General features: G+C 36.2%; 1 protein-coding gene across 1 annotated transcript in view; it reads right to left on the bottom strand.

The window, feature by feature from the left end:
* Positions 1-23,999, bottom strand: part of zgc:173742 (DNA topoisomerase 1) — a 25,607-nt gene extending 1,608 nt beyond the window's left edge. The window contains exons 1-15 of the mRNA XM_037683166.1: positions 23,884-23,999; positions 21,991-22,045; positions 20,919-20,965; positions 17,667-17,780; positions 17,413-17,500; positions 17,157-17,284; positions 16,958-17,073; positions 14,511-14,632; positions 12,446-12,568; positions 12,163-12,350; positions 10,499-10,643; positions 9,009-9,152; positions 8,567-8,752; positions 4,454-4,522; positions 9-71 (exon numbers count right to left, since the gene is read on the bottom strand). Coding sequence (XP_037539094.1) covers positions 9-71; positions 4,454-4,522; positions 8,567-8,752; positions 9,009-9,152; positions 10,499-10,643; positions 12,163-12,350; positions 12,446-12,568; positions 14,511-14,632; positions 16,958-17,073; positions 17,157-17,284; positions 17,413-17,500; positions 17,667-17,780; positions 20,919-20,965; positions 21,991-22,045; positions 23,884-23,999 — 1,704 coding nt within the window. The remainder of the gene's footprint in view (positions 1-8; positions 72-4,453; positions 4,523-8,566; positions 8,753-9,008; positions 9,153-10,498; positions 10,644-12,162; positions 12,351-12,445; positions 12,569-14,510; positions 14,633-16,957; positions 17,074-17,156; positions 17,285-17,412; positions 17,501-17,666; positions 17,781-20,918; positions 20,966-21,990; positions 22,046-23,883) is intronic.
* Positions 24,000-25,225: the final 1,226 nt, after the last annotated feature.

The following is a 25,225-nucleotide window of genomic DNA, read 5'->3' as shown; positions in this document are numbered from 1 at the left end:
TTATATGTCCTGAAGACCTTTGCAGTCAGACCAGGCATTAAAGAGCTCAGATGTTTATTCAAAAGGGTTGTCTGCAATGACAAAAGGACAGGAGATGCACAGAAAAAAGAAGTTATCACACCATTAGCCAACCATGCTCTTAACCACCGGGTGGCACTGTGGTTATACGTTTGTTTAGTGTTGAGATTTTAGCAAATAAACGTAAAATACCATTTTATGCCTTTATTATGAGCCAGTAGAGCAGGGAGATTAAAACAGGTCATTGTACCATTTCCCATCTGTCATTTCTGCAGGTGTTACAACAAGTGAGAGTTGTCACAGCTTAGATGAACTTTACTTGTCCTAAAATGACAGCAGTTCGAAGAGACCACCACAGATGAATAAGAACTAACAGTGTAGAGCTACACGGGGTCTAGAGGGAAATGAAAGCAAGAAAAATAACTTCATACTTATTGATATGTGGTGAAAACTGGTGGAGTTGAACAAGCAGGCAAAGGTTTAGTCTAGTTCATTTATAGAGTGCCAAATCACAATGCACAGTGCAGAAAACCTAAACAAGCTGATAATCAAGTTTGGTTCTTATTAAATAAAGTCAAATAAATTCTAAATCAAATGAAACCCAACCAAATAAAATCCATGTGTGTTTTGGTTATGGATGTCAAGGGAGGAGAAAAGATTTGGCTCAAGAGCTCAAAAAATATTTGGGATAAAACTAGAGCGACTTTGAGGCTACTTTAATAAAAGCAATGAGAGAATTTTAGAGACCACTGACTCAATGTGTCTTACCGAAGGAGCCCATTAAAAACAAAACAAGTGTATTTTCATGTATGCACACTATACAAGTGCATCCATGCACCGGTGACCACACAGGTACAAGTTTGCTGCTGTGCATGTCCTGCTAATGAGCCCCAACTCTGTCCCAGCAATACTAATGAGAGTCTGCCAGTATGAAGGCATGTATAGTTAGTCCTTACACCTTTAACTCCCCTGGAACAGTGTTGTGTGCACACTGTCTTCACACAAGTGCTTGTATGGGTCATCCATGTCATCCAACTAAAGCATTACTACAATATGTGATTACAACTTTTGCAATTCCTTATCTACAAAACAGGATGCAACACGACTGACTCTCTCATTACCACACTGTAGGTGAATTTGTGGCCATGTAACAAATTCCTGGGAGAAATATTGACTGCTCCTATTCACAACCTCCTAATATGATCTTCAGTATTCTCTCTATTAGACCCCAATGGAACAAAATATTGAAAATATTACAAAGTGGAGAGAAAATAATAATTAAAAAAAGAGCAAACAGCAGATGGTGACTAAAATGCACTAAGGTAGTGATATGGCTACAGTTGTAGTTAAGGAATGTGTCAGAGGTTATAGTCAACAGCTCACATAGAGGCTGTCAGAAGATGCTTGAAGAGAAATCTGATAAACTGCATTTTCAGTTTGAATGATTTCAACAAGACTGTTTGTGCATCTTCTGTATTTCATGACAAAGCATTTCACAACCTTCAAAACACATTATTTCTTTGTTTGGAATGCTGCTCAGTAAACCATTCAGTACTCAAAGGTCTTATTAAGTAATAAGGGGTGCACCGATTGCAGTTTTCTGACTGATCACCGATTTCTAAAAAGTCTGAAGTGCCGATTCCGATTTTGGCCGATACCAATATTGTTTTTTAAGCGACTCTGTCAGGTGTTATAAGGTCACAATGCACCATCGATTTTCCAATCTTATTTTATTGAAAAACATACCCTTGAACAATATCCTAGAAACAATACCAAACTGGTTTTAATTGGCCATGAAGTAGTGCTCTGAAATATAAATGAAGTTCATAAAATTGTTGTTAAAACTAAAAAAAATAATAATAAAAATAATTGGCAAAATCGGTTTCTCATGTAAGCATCAGCCGATTTCCCAAAATTAAGGAAATCGGGGCCCTATTATTAACCAAGGCTCTTTCTACAAAATGAAAACTGCATTTCAGTTGAGTTTTGTGACAGAACACAGGCCCTGGTTTAAACACAAGCTATTTCACTTTGGTGAGACACGTAATATTCAATTTTAAAGTCTGAGATTCTTCTTTCTTTTTTAATTTTTAAATCATTTAATTTATTGTCAAATAACATATTGAATAATTCAGTCTTATATTATGCAACTGTTTTGTCCCATTCCTGATGACCAAAATTTGTAATTTTAAAGAGACTGATGAAAATCACTCACTTTCACAAAAAACATCTCTTTTAAACCAGCTAAAACAATGGAATAAAATTCCTTTTTTTTTTTTGTTGAAAAATCGTGCAACATTTGTGAAATTAGTGCCTCTTGAATAGTCTGTCAATAAATCACTAATTTTGAACAAGGGAACTGTTCTCGTGGTCTTAAAATGTTTTGAGGCCACGAGCCTCCGTCTCTCCCTCTTAAGGGTGCATTCACACTAGCCCTGTTTAGTCCGCTTTAATCGAACTCTAGCTCGTTTTCTTAGAAAGTCTGGTTCGTTTAGGGAGGTGTGAACGCGCCATCGAACTCTGTCATGGAACAAAAAGGCGAACTCTGGCCCGGGCTAAAACCTAGGTCTCGGTCCGGTAGAAGCGAACTCCAGCGCGGTTCGAGTACAGTGTGAATGTAAGCAGACCGGGCCCCACTCCGCAGGACAAACAAACACGCATTTCTCTGACCTTATATGGAGCCGTCAGCTGCCTTGAGGGGAAAAACAATATTCTCCAGGGTCTTCTGTCTCATCTTCTGCTCATGCTAAGTCCATTTTTGAAAAATGACAAAATATAACTCCTAAAACTGCTAAAACGTGATGCCACTTTGTTTTTATTTTTATTTACAGAAGAAGAAGAAGTAGAAGAAGACGTGTCTTCAGAGGTTTTTGTGTCGTTTCTTTCAGTAGTTCTTGGTGCAGCACCCCCACAGGCGAGCGGGGGAATAGGTTGGTTCAACAGGTTGACTCGACTGCACAGTGCAGTGTGAATGCAAACGCACCAGCTCAAATGTAAACAAAAGGTCATGAATATTGGTCCCGAACCGAACCGAGTCTACTGGACTATCTGGTGTGAAAACGACCTAATTCTCAGCAGTGTTGTAGACTGGAACAGGTGAGTGAAAGTGTGAGAAAATGAAGAGCGTGAGAGATGCAGATAAGAAACCAATTATCACGTCCTAATAGCAGCTTTTCTCCTCCAACCTCTTCCTCATTCTGCTTTTTCAGTATTCTGGCCTTTCCAGTTGTCAATCAGGCCAGCCATAAGAACTATAACCATTCCACCTCCAAGACACAAACATTCTTGACATACTGACATCACAATTAGAGCATCACATCAACGGCTCTGTTCCATCATCTCAAACTCACATTCTGAACCATTACAGCTTCCTTTTCCCATCAGTCTGAACAAACCAATGCATGATCGTCTCTCTGCAGTTTACTGCAACTCTTTGGTTAACACACTGCCCGAAGGAAATTCATTTGTTGAAAATGTTATCAACAACCCTGCCTCTCTTTAAAAGGGTTGGAAAAGAATGCAATGCAAACTGAATATTTGACCAAAGCACACCCGACTGTGAGTTCAGTAACTTGGTGGTCAGTGTTGTAGTCTTGTAACCCTGAGGCTGCGAGTTTGAACACAGGCTGCATCAGAGAAGGCATCCAGCATAAAACAATTGTTTATACATGCAACTCAGAAGTTTACTGCACAAGGGAGCAGCAAACAGAAAATAGACAAATTTCTACAACAATAAGCTACACTGAGCAGTTTAAAATGTTTTCTCAATGAGGACAACCAGTTTTCCTGGTTAGTTTCTAAAATAGACAAAGAAACGTGGCTTTATACAAGTTGTGAGCAGTCTAACCTGTGTGGCCTGGCTGCCTGCAACTGCTGAGAGGACGCTACATTTAATGTGTGGAAATTCATTTACCCAGAATGTTCAGTCTAAATTCTCTCTCACAGTTTCATATTTATCTGCCAGAGTCCACCTTCTGTCTCTTTTGAAACTCAGCTCTTGCTTTCAGTCTCTCTGCTTCTAATATCCTTCCTCTTCTCCCGTTACCACGCTTTAGCCCTTTCATCTATCCACACCAACGGCTCATCCTCATCCAATCTCATCTCTGGCACCTTGCAATTTAGTACCAGGTTTAAAAACCTAATTCTATTTTGCTTTCACCATCTTTTCTTTTACAATTTACTATTTACACATCTTAGAGAAGTTTCTCACATTTTGTACAAGGCAGTACCCAAGTTCAGGTTGTTTGCTACAAAAATTAAGCAATAATTCAAAACATTTTAAACAAGTTTCAGCAGGATATTTTGTAACCAGTTCATGTCTTTTAACAACAAAATTTAATACCAAATAAAATGTGACTTTTCAACAAAAGGTTTCCAAACCAAAAGTAGGAGAAATCACATCACAAAAAGCAGAAAATTAGACAGTGACACTCACATTCAGACGGTCGAAGAGATCATCTCCAGGTTCCTTGTTCTCCATGCAAAGTTTAAGATTTTTAAAAACCTTAAAAGACACAAACATGTTAGATAAAATGCCCAACTACAGTTTTAAATCTAATAAAACATTATTCACATTTAGAAATATTTAGTTTGTTTTTTTAGCCTAAACCTGTAATACTGTATGCTCTGATAAATTGATGATTGAAGGAATAGAAATAATTGAAAAGCTCTTATAACCATGAATACTATCAATTGTAAACATCGAAAACATTAAATGAACATATGCATTATAGCACACCTAAGGTATTTTGTTTGTGTGTGCATTTTGTCTGCCTTCAATTGTCCTTCACTCAGCAGTGGCAGAGAAATAAAATCGCCACTATTATATCTGACATTTCCAGTGGCTCTGAACTCCACAGATATCAGATGTTTGTTAAATTGTCAGATTAAACCAGCAGCATACACAAGACACTAATTAACAGCAACAAATGTGTTTCTTTATACAACTTAGAGGCAATAAATGGCAGATTTGTATGTCAACTCTGTTGTTGTGACCTAAACAAATAAAGAAGTAAAAATGTTCATTTTAAGATGAAACATGGGAATGAGCATCTGTTAAGTCTCAAAAACAAAAACATCCAAGTGAGTTGATCTTGAGGGTTTTGGTGAATGTGTTGAACAAGCAATGATTTAGAAATAAACTGGCTATACACAATATATTTTTATGCATCTACATTTGTCTCAACACTGACGATATTTGATAAAACTGTTCCATCTTTGTCAGATTGAGTAACAACTACTGTAAGTACTGGATTTTAAACAGAGACGCTCTGAGGCAATGATCAATAAGTATTCACTTGACAAATTCAAAGAGACACAGCACAATTACTTATTGACAGCTCATTATTCACCCTATTGTTACCTTCTTACTCAGGACTTTCTATTCACAAACGACGCATGAGACAAGTTATTGGCAGTCTGTTATGTGCGGTGTATGGTTCTGCCTTGATAATGATTTATGCATCTATTCCCAATAGCGTTCTCTAAATTGGGGAAAAATGTATTTATAGTTTACGTTGTAAAGTACATGCCCTATAACCGCGTGGGTAGGGCACAGGTTGCCAAGTATTTGACCTTTTGGGACAAGACGAGTTTAATTTATGAAGCTTTGTATTATGATCTATACATTTCCTGAGCAGTTTGATGTGTGAGGAGGTCCATTATTCTCTTGCACTTCAAGAAGTTCAGTCACCTTGGAAGCAGTGCATATCCTGCAACAATATTTAGGTTGTCATCCGAATAAGAGGCTTTCCTTTAGAAATATTTGAACTGTTAACTGGATTATCAGCGTTGTTTACCTGTCAATGGTTTTAATGTTATAGCTGATTGGCACAGACCCCTAGGATTAGTTTCAATAGTTTTGAACAGCTCAAGAGGTTAGAAATTCAAATTCCATTCTTTGATTCCTGCTCCGTTTTATTCCAAGTGACATTTAGCAGCAATCACACTGATTTGCCAGGGAATTGATGATGCTAAAATATGCAGGGACTAATTAATTCTAGCTAATGTGCTGCTTTTGAATGCACTCATTTGAATAATTATATGTTCTGCCAAGAAACAAAACACTTTGGATGTCAGGTGTTAACATTTCTTTCCCCATCTCTGGACTAGAATATAGCATGGACTGACACCAGAGGATGGGTTCGAAATTTACATACGCATACACACAGACCTAAACGTGACCACTGTTTTAGAGAGTATAGTTTAATAAACAAAAAATAAATAGATATATTCCGAACACACTCCGTTACTTTTATTTTAGCAGTGGTAAAAGTTGTTCAGTTTGACTTTTGTCAAAATTTAATAGGGAAAACTACAAAAATCCTCAACTTGACAGTCTTTTTCGTCCCAACCCTTTCCCCTTAATATATCAAATGAATTGATTTCATATAGAGCCACAAAACTAAGAGCCCTTCTATTTTTATTTTTTTTTACAAAACATTCTTGCAGAAAAACAAACGATTAAAAAAAAAAAAAAAGCTTGATTCCCAATTTGTTTTGCAATGATTTTCTTTTTTGATTTCCTGCAAACCTTTGTCCATTTAACTAGTAAAAAAAGTTAATGTGCCCTTATTACTTTTAAATATAGTTAATATAGTGACGTTCAGCTGTTTTACTTTGGTGGTCTTTCACAAACATTTTATTACTCCATCTTTCAGTGCAAGAAATTGGAGGCAGGACGTCTTCATAGAAAAATAAATAAAACTAAGTAGATATAGACCTCAGCAAAAGCCATTAACTTGTACTGTGAATTATAAAAAGTCTGACGCACCCACCAGGGAAGTTGTGAATAGGCTTTAACAGGCTTCCTGTCATTAGTCTTTTCAATGGAAAAACAACAAACCTTAAATAGTTTTCCAAGTGTCATCATGAGAAGAGCACGTGTCTCTAAATGGCATTAAAAAGGTGGAAAAATATAATAACCCTGAATGACTCATGTGACATTTGGAGTGCAGGTCAGAGACTATTGAAAGGTGGTTTTGACCGGCACTACAGGAAATGTAAGACTTTAAAGTTGTTGTTTTTTTTAAGCTTTTATCATAATTAGTAACTTCTACATTTATTTCTGCCTCTGTTGCAATTTGTTTAACACATTTGCTTTTCCAATAGTAAAAAAAAAATGCAATGGGAGACCAGTATTAAAAAAATTGAAACAAGCTCTTAGTGGTCAGTACTTTATATACCACTACATCGAAGACACTAGAACTATTAAAAATCACCAACAAAACAAATTTTCATCCCATTACAGACGTGCCTGGTTTTAAATATATAAACAATATTGTGTTGTTTCCAAAACATACTGATGAATTAACAGGTCATAGGAAACAAAACCACAAACAAAATTTGCATGCGTCATTTTACTTGGCCCTTAAAGTTGGTACTCTAGCCTTAAAACGTAGTAATCACGTCAGCCAAAACACCGCTTTAAAACTATGCTTTGTCTGATAAGCCAAAAAAGCATCATAACTTTCAAAAGTAACAAAACGTTTATACAGAAAAAAAAAAAAAAAAAACTATACTTAGATACTTAAACTGCCGTTGCAAAGAAACTCTGGGTTCAGTTTGATTTTGAAATCAGCTTTAAATAGTTCTAATAAACTGATCACTAAATCATCCCAGCCACAGGACTAACGTGCAACAGGTTCACCGAGGATCTTCAAACATCCTGTTGGGGTGACGGGGAGACTCTGAAACGTAGTGAAAATGGCTCCAATCAAGATCTTACTTTCAGGTCTCAGGTCTAATCAGGTCTAATCAGGTCTCTGTTGTAAATGAGTCCTGAGGCTCAATGGGATTTACCTGTCTAAATAAAGGTTGAATGAAAACTTTCCTCTCTAATAAGTGATGCAGCAGAATGCATCAGCATTGTAAGACACACCCCTTTTCATGGGCTGTGCTGCTATATGATGGGATGGATTAAATTAGAAGCAGCTTCTGTTAGTTTTATTTCTCTATTTACAACTTTAAACTTTGCCAAATTTTTAACTATTTCTAATAATAATAATAAAATAATCTTGGATTTTAACTGTATTTAATTATGCCATAATTATTTCATCTGCTGGTATTTTATCTTTGTGCATGTTATAATTTTAATCCATATGTGAATGTAATTGATATAACATGCATTAACCAATTCATTGTTATAGTTGTGTTTATCTCTTGACTCATACAATGGTTGCACTTTATAGCTCTCCCATTGATTTATGTTGTGTTATGTTGGTGCTTATTCTGGCTGGAAAACTATTTTTTCTTACTGTAGACTGTTGGAAACTGGAATGGCAGTAAAAAGAATGCTGTGGGCTTTATGGTTAATTTAGAAACAAGTGACATTTCTCTGCAGGGACTCTGCCTTACTCATATTTTCTGTATCACAATAAGTTACAAACTTTGTTTATGGCTTGCCGTGGGAAAAGTTCACATTTTTTGTCTCAGACTATATTAGAAAATTAGCACAAAAAAAAAAAGTTATTTCAAAATAAAGTGTTCAGACCAAACGGCAAGAAAAATATGGATGTGATGGTACTTTGAACATCTCTTCAACAGTTACCTGCTTGATGACTGGAACCTTGTTGTAGTAGCGAATGGAGTCTTTACCCAGGAAGTCAAATTCCACTACAAACTCTTTCCCATCCAACTGCTCGTGTAAGGTGATGTGCTCAAACCGAAGAGAGCAGCAACCGACTGTGTCCGCAGTCTCGCCCTCCTCTTTTTCATTACCAGCTCTCAGTGCCAGCTTTTGTTTTAAGGATCAAAAAAAGATAAAGATTGTATTATCACACATACCAAAACCAGAAATACTCTCACAAACAGACATTGGGTGAGCTAAATAACCTTTACATAAATCCATATTTGCACAGGAAAACTGCACAGAACCAAACCAAGTTGTAGGTTTTCTGACATGAACTTAAAATGACTATATAGTCTATCATCAATTATTTAAATGTAAGCAAAATGTGATTGTATTTTGTGTCGTGAATTAAAAGTCAGACCTTGTCTATGAAGTACAGGGCCACAGCTCTTTGACGTGTCACCATCTGTTTAGACTTGAGATCCTGGAGGTACTGGTTCCGAATGTCTTCCACACATGACTTAAGTTTACGAGCAACCTCGTACTTCTCCCAATCCTTTTCTCCCTGTAATTTTAGGATGACAAGAAAAGTTGTAATAATAAACAAGAGACTAGACAGAAGGAGGGAAAAAAAAAAAGGCATGAAACAAACAATTGACTCCGATGATGAAAAACAATTTGTTTCTGATAAGCCTGAAATCAAAACATTCTATATGGTAATCATAAAGTGAATGAAGGGTGAAACACGTGGACACACAACTTTAATAACAAAATTCTCATTATCTTTTGTTTGCTACTGGTTATTGAGTTCAACCAAGATACAATTAAACCCACCATCAGTCAAGACACTCATTTAGCCATGGAGGAGATTAACAGCAGAATAAGAGCCTTTCCTTATGAAAGATCAATCAAAAAGGAGGGAGAAAATGAAGATAATCAAAATAAAATTAAAAATGTTGCATATGTTTAATAGCAGATACTGTCCACAGTAGCAACAGTGTATTATTCCACCCAAAGAAACATTTAGTCATTAGCAATTCACTAAAAATGGCTCTATATTTGATTTGTTTTTTAGCATGTTTCTCTCATCCAAATAGCTGTAAAAATGAACTTTGACTATAAAAGAAAGGAGACAGGAAGGAACATAAGCATTTGTTATTGTCAAACGCAAGATGATTAAAATGTTTCGTATTGTTTTAAGGCATCCATCGTTTCGACAAAACATAAAAAGCCTGAGGCATTGACTCAGCCACTCAACACCCTCCATGAGTTTTGTTAGACTGGAAATGTCCACCAGTAAAAGTATTTTTCAAGTGCTTCTTTAAAGAGAAGTTATTTTGTTCTTACACATTTCACTAAAATGCATTTCACCTGTGAAGTAGTGGTGCTATATACGCAGAAAAGGACTGAATAAAACTAAATTCCCAGGAAACAATCTGACAACTAAAGCAGAGGTTAGGTGATGCAGCAGAAATGCACTTGAAAGGAAATTAAACCGTTGGCAGGTCCAGTCAGCACCCACGCTTAAAAAAAATAATAAAGTGCTGTGGCCTCGAGAAAAGCTGGAGCTAAACCACTTCTGTGAAGAAAAGTCTAAATTCCACAAATATAGTAATTTAACTGAAGAAAAAGTTAATTAACCATGAAAATTTTAGGTATTTTTTTAAAGTGTTTCAAATGTTTTCTTCAGTTTTAAAGAGAAAATATTTTTCAAATTCAAATCCAGGTTTAGGATAGCCACTAAACTTTAAGTATGGTCTTGTGGCTATAAATCTCTATCCTAAAAACTACAAGGCAGTTTATTATTCCTTATCGTTTTTCCTTGGTGTAAGAGCTTGCCTGGTTGTAAATTTTGTACTTTTTTTTTTTACTAATAAAACTTTGTGCATTATCCCATTTGAAGAAGGCTACCTTGAGTTTAGAGTTAGCATTAAGCATGATGTATTTAATGGAGCCCTGGATATTTTCTGTCCAGCTAGCCAGCCACGTCACGGTGTTGTCACATCGAACTTCCTTCCAGTGGTGACCAGCAGGCGGGACGGGGATCCGGGATTTGCTGCCAGAAAGAGACAATATGTTATAAAATATATCAGTGGTTCATGAGTTAGGGGCATGTTCTCCCAGGTTCTGCAGTGCCACTGCAGGAGCCTGGATAATTGGGGAGGAAAAATGGACTGAAGCCGCTTTGAGAGAATGTAATTTATTCAGGGAAAATAATATACATTTATTATTCCACAATTATTTAAATAAAACTTTACTCTGATTTCTTGGCTAGAGGTTATGCTCATCTTTATTAAAGAAAACACAATTAAAGTTTTTAACCACATTTCTCTTTTGATTGGAGTATAAAAAGCTGACAGACATCTCAACAATCATACCCCTGCTGTTTGTAGTCAATGCATTTGAATACAGATGTAATTTAATCCCACCAGGTAAAAATGAATGATGAACTTGAATGAATGTTTGAAGTAAATACTTTGATCAGGAAGACAATTGCCACTTAAACTGAAAAAGTAGCAACTCTTTTCCCCAAAGGTTTGTTTTTCATATTAAAAAAAGGCACATGATGGATTTGTTCTCAAATTTGAAACAACTCGTGGACAAAGCTGAGACAAATCTGTTCGTTAAAGTTCATTTATAAAATTTCTCCTCTTACCTTTGAATTATTTGCCCTCACATTTTAAAAGAGCTTTAATGTTCAATTCAACTATAACAAATATGCAAGGCCCATTAAAAATGTTTTACCTGTCAAAATTAGGCACAGTCATTATGATGAGTCCATCTCTGTTTATATATTGTTGTAAAACATTAACAACAATCTGAGGAAAAACTGTCTTTGCTTTGAGTCATTAAAATAAAAAATGTAAAGGCTGCTGATCACAAAGCTTAAGTGCTGACAGAAGTTGTTGGGTTTTTTTGCACATCTGTACTGTACACCCAAATAGATTAAAACCTGATTTAAAATTCCAGATATTTTTTATTTACTTAGAAGAAAGTAAAGGAGGTGCATTGGGGTTGTAAAAATGACAGAATGCCAGAAAAATGAGAACTACTGCAGGGCACACTATTGTTTTGCAGTTTGTGCCATTTTCTCCAATCAATCACACCAAGAGTAAAATTATTAAGAGAAAAGAAAAGCAGTCTCTCTTGTCCTACATTTTAAACTGATGTGAATAAATAAACAAGAAAATGCAGTTTCATAAGTACAAATTCTCAAAATTCAAGTTGCCAAAAATACAGAACTAAATGTTCTGTTTTATGGGCACAGAACTGTCTGAAAGGAACAGAACTTATTTCAATAGGAAGAACAATTTCTGCACAAACATGCAGCAGTTCCAACTCCTCTCTTCTCCACCATGATGTGCTGCCTCGTTACAACCGTGACCAATGAGTTTCTAAAAACACACAACATTTAACATACACTCTTGATTATCACCAATACATGTGTAGCTGTTGGTGCTAGATAATGATCTAGCTTATAGATCGTTATTACCCTACTCTTCACATGCATTTAAACAAAGTGAATCGGGGCTATGTTTTGTTTTTGCTAATTTAATTGAATTCTTCCTACTCACTTGCTACAGTTGATGATGACATCTTCAGGTTGGATCCTTTTTTTCAGCATTCCTTGCTTGGGATGTTCGCCTCTTCCTCTGAACAGACCCGGAGGCTCAATCTTAAAATTTCCTATTCTTTCTTTGTGGTGATCCAGCAAACAGTAGCCATGTTCGTCCACTATCTTCTGATTGGCTTCCTTCAAAGCCTTCAACAAATATTAAAAAGTACACATTATCAGTCACAAAAGTACACTCTTCAAAACACACAGATTATAGAAGGAATAGAAAAACTGAGCTTTACCAGTTTCTCCTCTTTGCTCATGTTTTTCCTAGCCTCCACTTTGGCTTTATGCATGGAGTGAATTTCTTTAAAGTCACACTTTTCAAGATCTTGAATCAGGGACCTCTCCTCAGGGGTCATTTCCTAAATAGGCAAACAAAAGAAAGGCTAATATTTTGAAGGTTAAATTCGAACCCCTCCAAAATTCGGCTACACTCAACTTTAAAGTTACTAATTAAAATAAAATAACTATACTTAAATAATGCATGAAATTCAACACATGGGAGTTCAATAACAGCTGTACTTTCTATGATATTGTACTCCAAAGCCTTTCTGCACAGGCTTTACTTTTCACAACTGGTGATCTTTTATATGCAGTCAGTGGTGGAGAGCGCTAGTGCCAAATCTGCTTAAAGTTTTTACACAGCAGTGCACAGAGAGCAGCAGCACAACAGTTGAGTTTAGCTCTAATTGTCCATTGTTTTGAGGCTACTGCACACCAGGTCAGATCAAAGTGGTCACTATCAGGACATCAATACAGAGGAACTCAATGGCAGCTTATCTCTGGAGGGTCATAGAGCTAAAATATCACATAGCCCTTTGCTATCTGAAGGGAACACAAAAAGCACTGCTGTATAACTACAGGTAAGAAATACTGTGGCTGTAGTAAAGAAAGTGTTTAACTCAAATTGTTTAAATTATATTGGTCTTGAGAAGCAATTCATAATGTAATTAATTCATTGAGTGAATGCATTTTGCTCACCATCTTTCACGCTAGTGTTTTGGATCAGCTTGTGTGAAATATGAAGTTACAGCTAGCTAAACCATGAAAATAACATCATGAGCATCCTCACTATAATATCTACATGATCGATTAAAGCTTTGAGTATTTGTAAAGTTTCGTTCAATATCAGTAAAATCTACTGAGTTATAGCAATTTTGATTGACAAAGTGACTTGGCTGTTGTGGCCATCTTAAATACAGCCGACTCCAAAATGTATTCAGTTGTTGATATAAAGTCATCATTGGATGTTGACACTTGTGAATGCATTGTAGATGATGTCACATTCTCTACCAAGTACAAATGTAGGATTAAAATCAGTTCACTGGTTCTTGAGATATTTTGCTAACACTACAGTCAAATGAACACAAATGCACACAGACAAGAAAAAAAGAAGCAATACTGCCTCTCATTTTTGGCAGTGAGTGTTAACAATAGGGCTAATGAAGGAGCTGATCTTACAATCTCCACTTGCTACATGAGTGCTGAGCCACTACAACTGGACATCATAAACACAAACAACATAAGACTTTAAATGGATACACTGTTGAAAAACTAAAGGGCGTCCAATTTGAATGTCATTATTAAAGAAAAAAAATAAAGCTCCTATTATTCAGACTGTTCAGATAAATGTTGATGTACTAGGTTTTGTTATCTTTGCTCATTAAAAGAAGCTGAGAAAACAAAGGTATGAACAAGCTCACAAACACGCACACACCTCTGTAAAAATGAAAACAGTGTGGACATGCAGCCAGTCAGTCAGCGTGCCTAAACTTGAATGACAGCAGACGGTGGGCGGGCACTGAGGGCAGTGAAGCGAGGAGGGGTTTTTTCCGGCTATAATAAAACAGTATAATTGGATTTGTTCATATGCAGGGAAGCTAGTTGTCTGGATTAGCATATCAATGCTTTCACATAAATCATATTTTCAAGAGCAATGAGCACTAAGCAGCGCAAAATTAATTCTGCATGACGCTTGGCACCATGTTTCCTCTATACACGGGACATCCTGACAGACACCAATGAGCATGTCACAATCATACACCCATCCTGTATTTACACATACATACCTTTCTTTTAGCAACACAAACGGTCAAGATATGGACAAGCCATACTTGAAGGTTTCATGAATAAATGGTTTCTGGAGAAGTTATCCATCAATCAGATATCCTTGCTTATCATTCTGAGAGTGGTTTGGAGTGTATTACCACTTTGTTTCAGAGCCACCAGACACTAAATAATTCACACATTCATTCTTGTCGGTTAAGTTATACATTTGGGATTATTATTATATTTTTTTTTTACCTTCCTCCAGTCTTTAAAGAAGTTCTCCCGAAACACTTTCTTTGTCGTGTACTCGTGGTCCAGCATCTGGGCAAAGAAAACCGCCACTTCTTCTGCTGCCAGACTCAGCTTCACCTTCTTACCTAAACAAAAAAACAGCAGTTTGCTATTTTATGCTTTTTTTTTTCCACCCAACAAAAATGCACTTAACTGCATAAGCTTTGTAAATTCTTTCTGCCCTTATTGTCATATCCTACGCTTATCAAGATGTCTCATTGTCAATCCAACATAAGCCTTTAGAAGCTCACGGGTTTGATGAAAATCCAACATGCAACCCCACCGACTCCAGAGAGGTGCCCGACTAATCCATGTATTTGTAGAGGTTAGTTCAAAGACAAGGACGGATATCTACATTCAAGCCCACTGCTACCAATGAGCTACACAAACAAGAGCACACACGCACAGGAATTAACAGATCAAACCAACTCCCATTAGACAGCACTGTGGGAAGACTGCTAAACAAGCAAAAACAATCACAGTCATCCATCAGTGTTTCACCCAATACATGTCTGGAATCCTAAAGATCCAACGGGGTGTGTGTGTGTGTGTGTAAGTCAGAGTCAGTCAAGATGAGTCTTAGCATCATAAAGTTGATCTATAAATAACTTCATTGTTTCAAAATGTTGCTGTTTTTTCTAAATAATCTACAAGATGATTTTAAATGCGTTTAAACAACAAATAAAAATGAAAAAATTCCAACATTTTACTCAACTCGTAAACTAACAGGACTGTGTGCCTCTGCAAATCAACCAAAAAATATATAACTAATTTAGAAGTTATTTTTATTGCACCTATTAACTCAAGATTGACTGAAATGTAGACTTTTATAGCATTAAGTCTAAATTAACATTTTGCATTGCACTAAATGAACTATGTGCAGTTCTTTCAGACCATTTTAAAAAGTCAATTCCTCCAAACACCTGGCTCAAGAAATCAAAATAAAATTAATCTGCAGTGCAACCAAATGATGCACATCCACACACACTCACTCTAAATGTCACTCATACATGGAAAATACTAAGAGTGGAAAGCCTCTTACTCATCACAAAAGGCTGAGTGAAGTTCAGCAAATCAAGTTTTTAATATTCTAGTTATAACTTGGCTGTTAAAAAGGGTGAATTTTCCACAAAATGTCATTTTGTCCACTTTACTTTTATTGTTATTTTATTAAACTTTTGTGAAGATGCAGTCCAGGTCACATTAATTATCGTCTGAGATACTATAAAGACTAGTCTTGAAGAAATACATTATAAAGAAAAAAAAATAATGCTGTATCCTCTGAATATCATGAGACCCATTCTAGGCAAACTAAACAAACTTGGCCCTCACCCCTGGTTGTTAAAAGTCCAACGAATGGTCCCTTTAAAAAATATTGTAAACAGGTACGTGGCAGATAATACTCAAGAATTTGACGAAGTGACATGTCTCCTGTTCCTGAACCAAAGCTGAGTATTTTACAGTAGTGAGAGTGAATCTCTTTTGGTGTAGCAAATGAAGAAAAAGACTTGGAAAAACATCTGGACCTAATCCTGCACTGTCCAGATTTGTGTCAAAACTACTTTTAAATGTGCTTCTGGTTGCATCATTTCAACCAATGTTCATTTATAAACCAACTCATATGTGGCTCAGGGTTGACGTAGTGTTTTTAAGAATTAAAAAAAGTTATGATGAAGGATAATAAGGGGGCTGTGATGTCTTCAGCAAATACAACTGGAATCAGACTGGCATTGATAAAGATATTACATGCTAGATGTATTCTGTAAAGTATGCATGAATTGTTAATAATTATAATTGCAGTAGTCCCTCGCTACTTCGCGGTTCATTTTCCGTGGACTCGCTCTATCGCAGTTTTTCAAAGTTAAGATTGGACATGACATACGATTGATGGATAAGCCGCACGGTCAGCATGGAATTTTTATTTACCGGTAAAATAAAATAATTTAGCACCTGCAGCACCTGTGTGCAGCCCACAGCTGTAGAAAAACCCTCTTCCTCAATTGTGTGCAGCCAACAGCTGAAGGCAAAGCTCCCTCCTGCAGAGTGTCATATCTCCACTCTGCAGAGGAGAAGTGGGCGTGGCCAAGAGTGCTGGCAGAGAGCAGCCTGAGGCAGAGAGCTGAAATCATCTGTGTTCTTTTAGAGCGTTTAGTTTAGAAACATTGTTTAGAATATTGCAAAAGTGTGGGAAAGGTTTAAAATGCCATATATACTGATACTGACACTATCTTGTAGTACTATTCCTACTTCACAGCTTTTCCTAAACATAAAAATGAGGGACTACTATAAATTATTTGGTTTCCACCATACCAATATAACTTAACATAAGGACAATAAAAAAAAAGCAGTGGTAGAAGAACAAACTATAAAACTTTTTTCAACATTGTTATAACCCACTCCACCAAACTGACCATTATAGTAAAAGTTTATATTGTCAGGAAATGGCTGGTACTCAGGGGGGAAGTAGGGTCCATTGTGTTCCAAGAACTTCCATTTCACTCCGTCTTCATACTTCTCTTCCTCCCACCTGACAAAAAAAAAAGCACCATGATGAGACAAAAATGAGTGAGGCATGTCAGTGCAGGAAGAAAAGGGGCAGTGATTCTCCACCATCTCCAGCGATTCTGTTCCTCCTCTTCCTTCTTTTTGATCTTCAGCTGTTTTGCTTCCTCAATCTCCTCCTTTGTCCTCTTTGCTTTTTTTGAGACCGGATGCTCTCCTTCCTCTTTCTTTACCATCTGCGCAGAGATAAACACTTAAGATGTGGATTCAAACACTCCTACTGTGACCTGCGCTTTCCAGAGAATCCACTTTATCTAACAAGTGTTGCAGACAGAAAAAGATTATTGGAAAGACAAATGTTTACCTTCTCTGTTTTCACTTTGGACTTCTTTTTCAAAGGTTCTCCTTCACTTTCTTCTTCATGACTGTGTTGCTTGTCCTTTCTCTTTGAACTGCAGGAATTGAGAAACAGAAAAGAGAGTGGTTTACAAACAGAAAAATAAAAACTATTCCACACAGATTTGTTTTTTATGTGAAAATAACGGCTAACTAAAATTAGAAAGATTAAACGTAAACAAAATTGTTGGATTTCACGCAAAGAAACCCATTCAGACTTACGTAGGTGATGCAGCGGTTTGTGACGTCCCTTCCATTGATTCATCTTTAACTCGTTTTCTTTTCAGACCATTTACTGAAGTAAAATCATCTTGTGGCTCTCGTTTTACAGAGTCACTAAAACCACAAGCAAAGAGAATTATTTTCTTCTATTCACAAGTTCATTGTGTTTGCAGTATCACCAAGTTGCACATTTTAGTTTAAGCAGTAACACTGTTGGGAATGAAAAAAAAACCCAGTTTAAAACTGCAGCTTTGGGTTTATAATAAGCAAGATAGCAGCCAAACTTTTTAAAGTCCAATTCCACAAATTGCAGGGGGTAAGTAATATTTTCAACTAGTCTTAATTAATTTGATCCCACTGAGACCCTGCTTAAGTATTATTAAAAAAAAAACTAAAAAAAAAAAAAACATTTTGAAAGTCTTAGCATTGCACATTTTTCTACGTTTTTAATCTTATTTGAATTTTTAATTCTCAATTTAGCCCCATTTAAAGTCTAATAATCAGACATTTAAAACGCTGAATAGCATTTTTTTTTTTTCTTGCTGGCCCCAGTTAGGCTAAAAATTATACTTCCAGATGAAATACAAAGAAAAAAAAAATCTATAAGCACACAATTTACTGACCACAAGAAATAACTAATTGTAGCAATTAAGAAACATCATTGAAACAGTAACGATAATGACATAATTGAAGCATTTAGTAATGGACAAAAAATAATTACTGCACAGAACTGCAAGCTTGGATTTTCACTGCAGAGGAGAATCAATGAGGAAGGAAAAGACCAAACTTAAGAAAACTGAACCTAAACTACCAAATAAATCACTGGTTTTATTTTATTTTATTTTATTTAAACTGTTAAGGTCCAAGGAGGCCTCTAAATTTATGAACATGTAAATAGAAATATAATACAAAATAGTTTAAGCAAAGATTAACAAATGTTTACAATTAAATATATAAAAATGTATGACACTGGCACAAATTTGTTCAATAGTTTTATTAAATTTCCAATTACAAGCTTCTATAGCAGCAACTACCCACAAGGTGGTATCTCACTGGGATGTGACTATTGGAAACTATTTGGAGACTCAATATTGCAGGAAAATTGCAAGAAAAATGTGCTAATTTCCATTTCAGTCTCACTGAGTTCTGAATATTTGACCAGCAGGTGATGCGGTTGTGTTTTGAACAGGCAGTTGTTCAAAATCACAGCCTTTTTTCATGTACACAACTTGCAAAACTGTATTCTTGGCCGTGCACATTTTATTGCCCAACTCCAACCAAATCATACCCATCTTGGGAGTCACCCTCATATTTGTGACCACACTTTTAAAATGAAGATAGGCAGGTTTGGATCAGATTGTCAATTTTACCATCAGTGTGTTCTTTGGGTCTGAACTACTGCCTCGGATGTTTTCTGTTGGAGCAGAGCTCCTGTGAAGGGGTCAAAATACTGCTCTAGTGACAAAGAAAGGTTGGAGATGCCTACAAGACGATTCGAGATGTGATCAGGATGCCCATGACTACTTTGAAAGAAAATTCGTCACCCAAATTTTTTGATCATGTTCAAAACTCAAGTGACAGGACTGTAAGCCTTTATCACTCACATGAGGAAAAACACCAAGACCTTCTGGAGTCTCTCTCATAAATGCTGTCTGTCTACTAACCACAGCCCAGTGAGATACCACCTAAAACTCCCTTTTTAAATGCAACCCCTGGTGGCTTGGATGTAAAGATAATGAACTTCAGCAGATTTTCTGCTCTGTGATTCTGTCTGGTCTTTTCTACACAGTCTATGAACTCGGACATTAAACAATAATGCTGCGAGATCTATTTACAGTTAAAATGGCTTTCAGACTCGTTACAAAAGAAGATAAACATTTACTGAAAGCATCACATTCACCTTCTTTGATCACACTTAACAACAACTTCCAATTTCTTGTAATGTTGTATTTATTTTGCTGGACCCGATATGTTCTTTTCAGAATATAAAGCTGCAAAAATAAAATATTCAAGAGCTTTAACACTTGACCCACTTATTTCAAGCAAATGTTCCAAGGGGAACAGCACTTTTTAACAATATTAAGCTAACAAAAGCAAAATTGCTACTATTACATTCATACAAAACTAAACATGAATTGCATTTGACAGAACTACAGGATAAAACTGGCAACGCAGACCCACACTGACTAAATTAGTTCCAGCAGGTTCCCCTTTGCATAAGGTTTTGCTCATCACAGCTTCCATCAGGGACAGATGGATTTCTAATGTGACAAGTAAATGCAGGAACTGCAGCTCCAGCCAGCAAGTGTCAGTGTGTCACAATCACATCCTTTCCTAAGGTAATTACAAATACATCAATATTCTTATCCTTGAATGGTGTTAACTGCTGGTGAGCAAATGCTTTTTTTTTTTAACTAAAGACAGAGAAGTAGTAGCCTTTGTCAAACATTCTTAATGTTTTTTTTAGGTCATTTTAAAAGATGAAGTATATTTGGATTACAAACTGTTCAGGGAAAAAAGAGCTGGTATAAAGTATCACTTCAGTTTTGTTATATACTGCACCACTGACCAAAATCTATAAAAGCTATACAAAAGAAGGGTGGGTCACTGCTTCCATTGACATTTACGCTTTATGCTTCTAATAGCTTTGCGTTTCTTCGCCAACTCTGCTGCGAGGCCTTAGCTTTCCTCCCTGCATAAAACCCGCTCAAGCAGCACCGCTCCCGCTCTGAATCATCGCGGGGGTGGAGGAGTGAAAAGAAACTTACAAGACAAAATTTAGCAAAGACGTTTTTCCAATTGACATATCTTTCAAAATGTCACTTATCACACTGGGTTCGGTTAAATCTACATCTGGGAAATAATCCATTATCAACTGTACAGAAGCACTGCTGTGAAACAGATTTGACTCAGCAGGTCTCCGGCCAGAGTCTGCCATCGAGGCAACTTCCTGCTGAGCACTCAGCCACTGAAACCATGCACTCTCATTTGTTACTTTCATGACAATTCACTGATATTTGTCTTTGGTACAAAGTCAAATTAATTTTCTGAGACAGCTTAGCACATTTTGCAAAACAAGAATGCCTTTGTCCAGGGCCCCTAAACATCAGAACATAAATCAATTTTCATCACCTCGGGAGGGAGGACAAAAAAAAAAAAAGAATGTTGCACATTTGCAATATAATCGTTTGTCAGTTCATTGTTCAGCCTTTAATAGTACATCATCTCCAGACAGTAGAAATTATTCCCTACCTGGAACTGCTGACAGACTCCTGGGTCTCTGTCTTCAGAGTTTTGACCTACAAGGAAAGAAAAGTCACAAAGCTGACCTGCAACATTACTGCAAAAAGTCCTAAAAATGTACAAATAAACTGTTAGGTCTTACTTTTAACACTGTAATATTTTTACTTGTAAACTATGCAAAAACCTTTACTTTTAAAATGCGTAAAGATGGGAAACATTTCTAAAGCCCTTGAATAAAATGTGAAATAAAGCAACGTCTAAAAAAAAAAAAAAAACTATACAGATCTTATGAATGTGAAAGTAAACAATAGCGATGTTAAGCCATTAACTCCAAAAGATGAAAGGATTTATATCAACAAAAATCCAGGAAATTGTATTTTCAGGTTCTGTAGAGAGGGTTTGCTTTTTTCAGTTTAGTGCACTTTAGATGTGCACAACTTGTGATAAATCTAGTAGAAAGTGAATGTGTCAGTGTCATACTTTGAGCACTGTGGGCCTTTTTCAAAAACATTTAGAAACAGCTGTTTTACTGGATGAGATCTTGTAAGATATATCTTATATATATACATATATACACACTTCACTTTTAAAGTGACGCACATCTAAGTGGCTGCAGTCTCAACAACAGATGAGCACGCAGAGTGGTGGTGTTAGTTTGGCTTCACATCATCTGTTCAAATGTATCCCACAGATAATCAATAATGTAAAGCACTGCTCAGACTGTCCTAAAGGAGGTTTTAGGAGTGACTACACAAAGTGAGCAAGTGTAAACCATGTTTTATATGATTTAACCTGCAGCTTTTTCTCTCCGACTCTACTGTACTTTAACTGCCCCATCCACTCCTGAATTAATGCTATGAACTATTGAAGCTGATATGAATGTTGATGTTCCGCAAAAACCTTTTCATATCATCAAGAGGAGATATGTCTCTCATCTCCATTGCAGTATTTCAGATGCAATCAGAGACCCAGTGGCATATTTTTTACTTAACAATCACCTGTTGAATAAAAGCTAAGCTACAAGAACAGCTAGTCTCATGTAATTTTTAACAAATACAGATAATAAAAGGTTTGTTTTTACCTTCTTTGGAGACTTTGCATTTTGTGTCTTGTCTTTAGATCTACTTGTCTTTGTGCTGGTTAACAGTATGACAAGACCAAAGAAGGATGACCATGTAAGAAAGGGAAAACAATTGTTAGAGATTCAGGTTGTGTACAGTAATACAAAACAGACTAAATTAACTCAAGTATAAGGACTTGTTCTTTTGCTTTTTCCATTTTAACTAGTGATGCTTTCTCACAAAATGTAAGCACAACCCTTGTACTGCCTACACATTGAGCGTCTTTACCAGCAGCTGGCAAATTTGTTCACAGCGTGGACTCACATTTTGACATTTTTGTTTGCTTTAATTTAAACTAACACTTCTCAGTTGAGAAAACTTGCCCAATCAGGGCATGGCCATAATTATATGTTCTTGATTTTTATATATGCGTGTTGGTCTGATATAAAACACAAAAGCAAAGCAATAAGTCAACTGCTTTAACTGTTCAACTATGTGCACAATTTTAGTGTAAATTTGATTCTTGCCATCTAAGAATACCTGTGAAAAATAAAAAATAAAAAATCCCAGCCAGCCAGAAAAAAAACAAAAAAACAAGGGAAAGCATGTTTTGTTATCCAAGATCCAAACATTTTATGTCAAGACATCTTGAGTTTGTATCAAAACAGAAATAAAAGGAGGTATCATCCATTTAGGCATGTCAAGATGGTTTTAAAAGTCAGTTGGTGCTGCACATCAGCATAAAGTGTAGTATTAAAATAAATGGAGGAGCTCCACAACAAGATTAAAATTTTGCATATTTTGGTCTGTACTCCGCCACAGCTCATGGTGCAGCGAGCACAACATAAATCACAGATACTCTTATAGAGTTCTTAGAGTGATGGCTTAAAGGCATCTTCAGTTGATGTTAGACTCACGTCTGTGCCTTGTTAGGATAATTTTAGTCAGGCAGTTTTGTAAAATGTCACAAAATAGACAAGCAGAGTCCCAGAAGATTACCATATACTATCAAATATGCAGTTTCTGTTTGACCTTTATATGGCTCAGGGGTGAATCAGACTCTAGCTGCAATTACTCCCCAGCTATATTACCTATTTTCGTTTTAATTTAAAAATGTGAGCATTTAACTAAGGAAATGAAACAGTTAATGCAAGAGGCGCGTGCTCAGGAAAATTAGTTCCACGAGTAGCACGGCTGAGGGGGATAAGTTGATCCTTAATCACTAATTCGGTCAGCGTGCCATGAAATAACATGAAACTGGCTGTCACAGAAAGCTGACTACTCCCTACTGCCAGTGGCGCTTACAGGTGTCGATTCATCTCTCTCCTCTCATCAATTACACAAGCCAATGACAGATCACTCCGCATTCATTTGTCTGCTCACATATGCATGGTAATAAACGCGCCTGATATCAAAGTAAATTAATTTATTCATATGAAGATGGAGTATCCACTGTGCTCTGTGAAATGAATGAACTCAGTGACACCAGCTAGCCTAACAGCTCAGCCAGAAAAGCATTCTCCCAGTTGCATTTAGTGTCTTTTCATTTAAACACTTACTACCATATAACTTGTCATATTTATCAAGTTTTCAAGCATATGGCTCCCCCAAAATCAATTTGTTTTTACCTTTTAGACAGCACGAAAGACATTGTTCCTTGCAAAACCAGCTTTGATGTGTGTCCTGTGTCCATACTGAACAGATGTGCTGCAGCAACTTCATCATAAGCATACAACAATGGGGAGCTGCTTTAATGGTGTAATTATGTCAGTGGTTCAAAGTACTGATTCGATAATGGTTCCTCAGTCTTTGATGGTGGAATAATGAGCCTTATCTATACTATGGCCGTGAGCAAACACTTTTTCTCCTCATACATTTATCCAACTTTTGATTGTTCTCACATCTTCATTCACCTGTTCTTGACAACATCCCCCACGGCACCTGTTCTTTCACGGTCACTCAGCCTTTTCAGGTTCTTCGCCTTGTCTTTGGTTTTTCCGTCCCCTTTAGAGTCCTTTTCTCTTCCCATTTCTCAAACGAACACAGCACATTAGCTGGTCAGCAGTAAACACATAAAAAGGAAATAAAATAAACAATCAAGATTAGCATTTCAAGCCAACAAGTAAAAAGCCCTGATGTTAGTTAGCAAGCTACTAGCTAACAATGGCGCCACCGGTTGAATTTCAATAAAAGCATAACGTACCTAATGAACAAAATATTGCAATGTGTTGCAAAATGAAAAAATAAAAAATAAGTCTCACCCCTCCTTAGGTCAGTAAAAGACAAATATGAGTTGTTTTCAGAGTCAAACACTGATTTTTATACAAGTATTCGGGTAAAAGAAGGTCGCGTGCAGACTTTGCCAAGCTGTCCTAACTCCAGCTGACTGCTGATTGGACAAGAACCTAGCAGCGCGAGGCGCCAAATTAGTTAAGTGTTTTGCCAGAAAGTGTGACCCGTTTATTTTTGGTTAGGTTTGGGACCCAGGCAGAAAGGATAACTTTGCCTTAAAATTTGTCAAAAATGTATTTTTCGTTTCTGCATTGTGCCTTAATATTGCCATTTTGAGTTATTAAATTTAACTAAATTAAAATAAATTAAATTAAACAGAGAGTATTAATGTGTCAAATTCACAGTACTGTAAAAGGTTTGTTTTACATCATAATTTTCTATTGGTATAAGAGAATAATAGATCAATAAGTAGTAATTGATACGGATGAACTCACTGTTCTCCCGAAAGGTGCATATGTAAATTTGAAGAGCCATTAGACATTATGTAAATGATATTTAGCTGCTATTCATATCTTTGCTCATATTTGCTATGGCTTCATGTTACCTCTTGACTGAATCCTAATTTTACGTTCAGTAGAAAATTGTATAGAAACTCCATACTAAATTTTAAGAAGGCTTTTGCTTTATTTCTTTATTTTTTCCGTTTATCCTTTGATTATTCCTTTTTAAATGTAATTTATTATTAACTCACTCAAGATATTTTACTGAGCAGTTGTTTAAAATTCCTAGAAAAACTACTAATAAATGAGTTTTTAACAACTTACAAATACTGCACATCAATTTTAATACCTTTTACAGTCCTATGCTGGTTTAGAATTGGAAAATGTTTGTCAATATTTGCAAAGACAAGATTTTTGCGGCGGTTTAGAAACAAAATATATATGTTCTCTATTAATAAAATGTATCTCCAATAAATAAAGTTTTTAAACAAACAAACAAAAGACAATAGCTGGCATTATTAAA

The sequence above is a fragment of the Nematolebias whitei genome, chromosome 10, assembly GCF_014905685.2.
Source record: "Nematolebias whitei isolate Nwh7 chromosome 10, NemWhi1, whole genome shotgun sequence".
Lineage (NCBI taxonomy): Eukaryota > Metazoa > Chordata > Actinopteri > Cyprinodontiformes > Rivulidae > Nematolebias > Nematolebias whitei.
The sequence above is the reverse complement of the archived record's forward strand: the minus strand, read 5'-3'. Positions and strand labels throughout refer to the sequence as shown.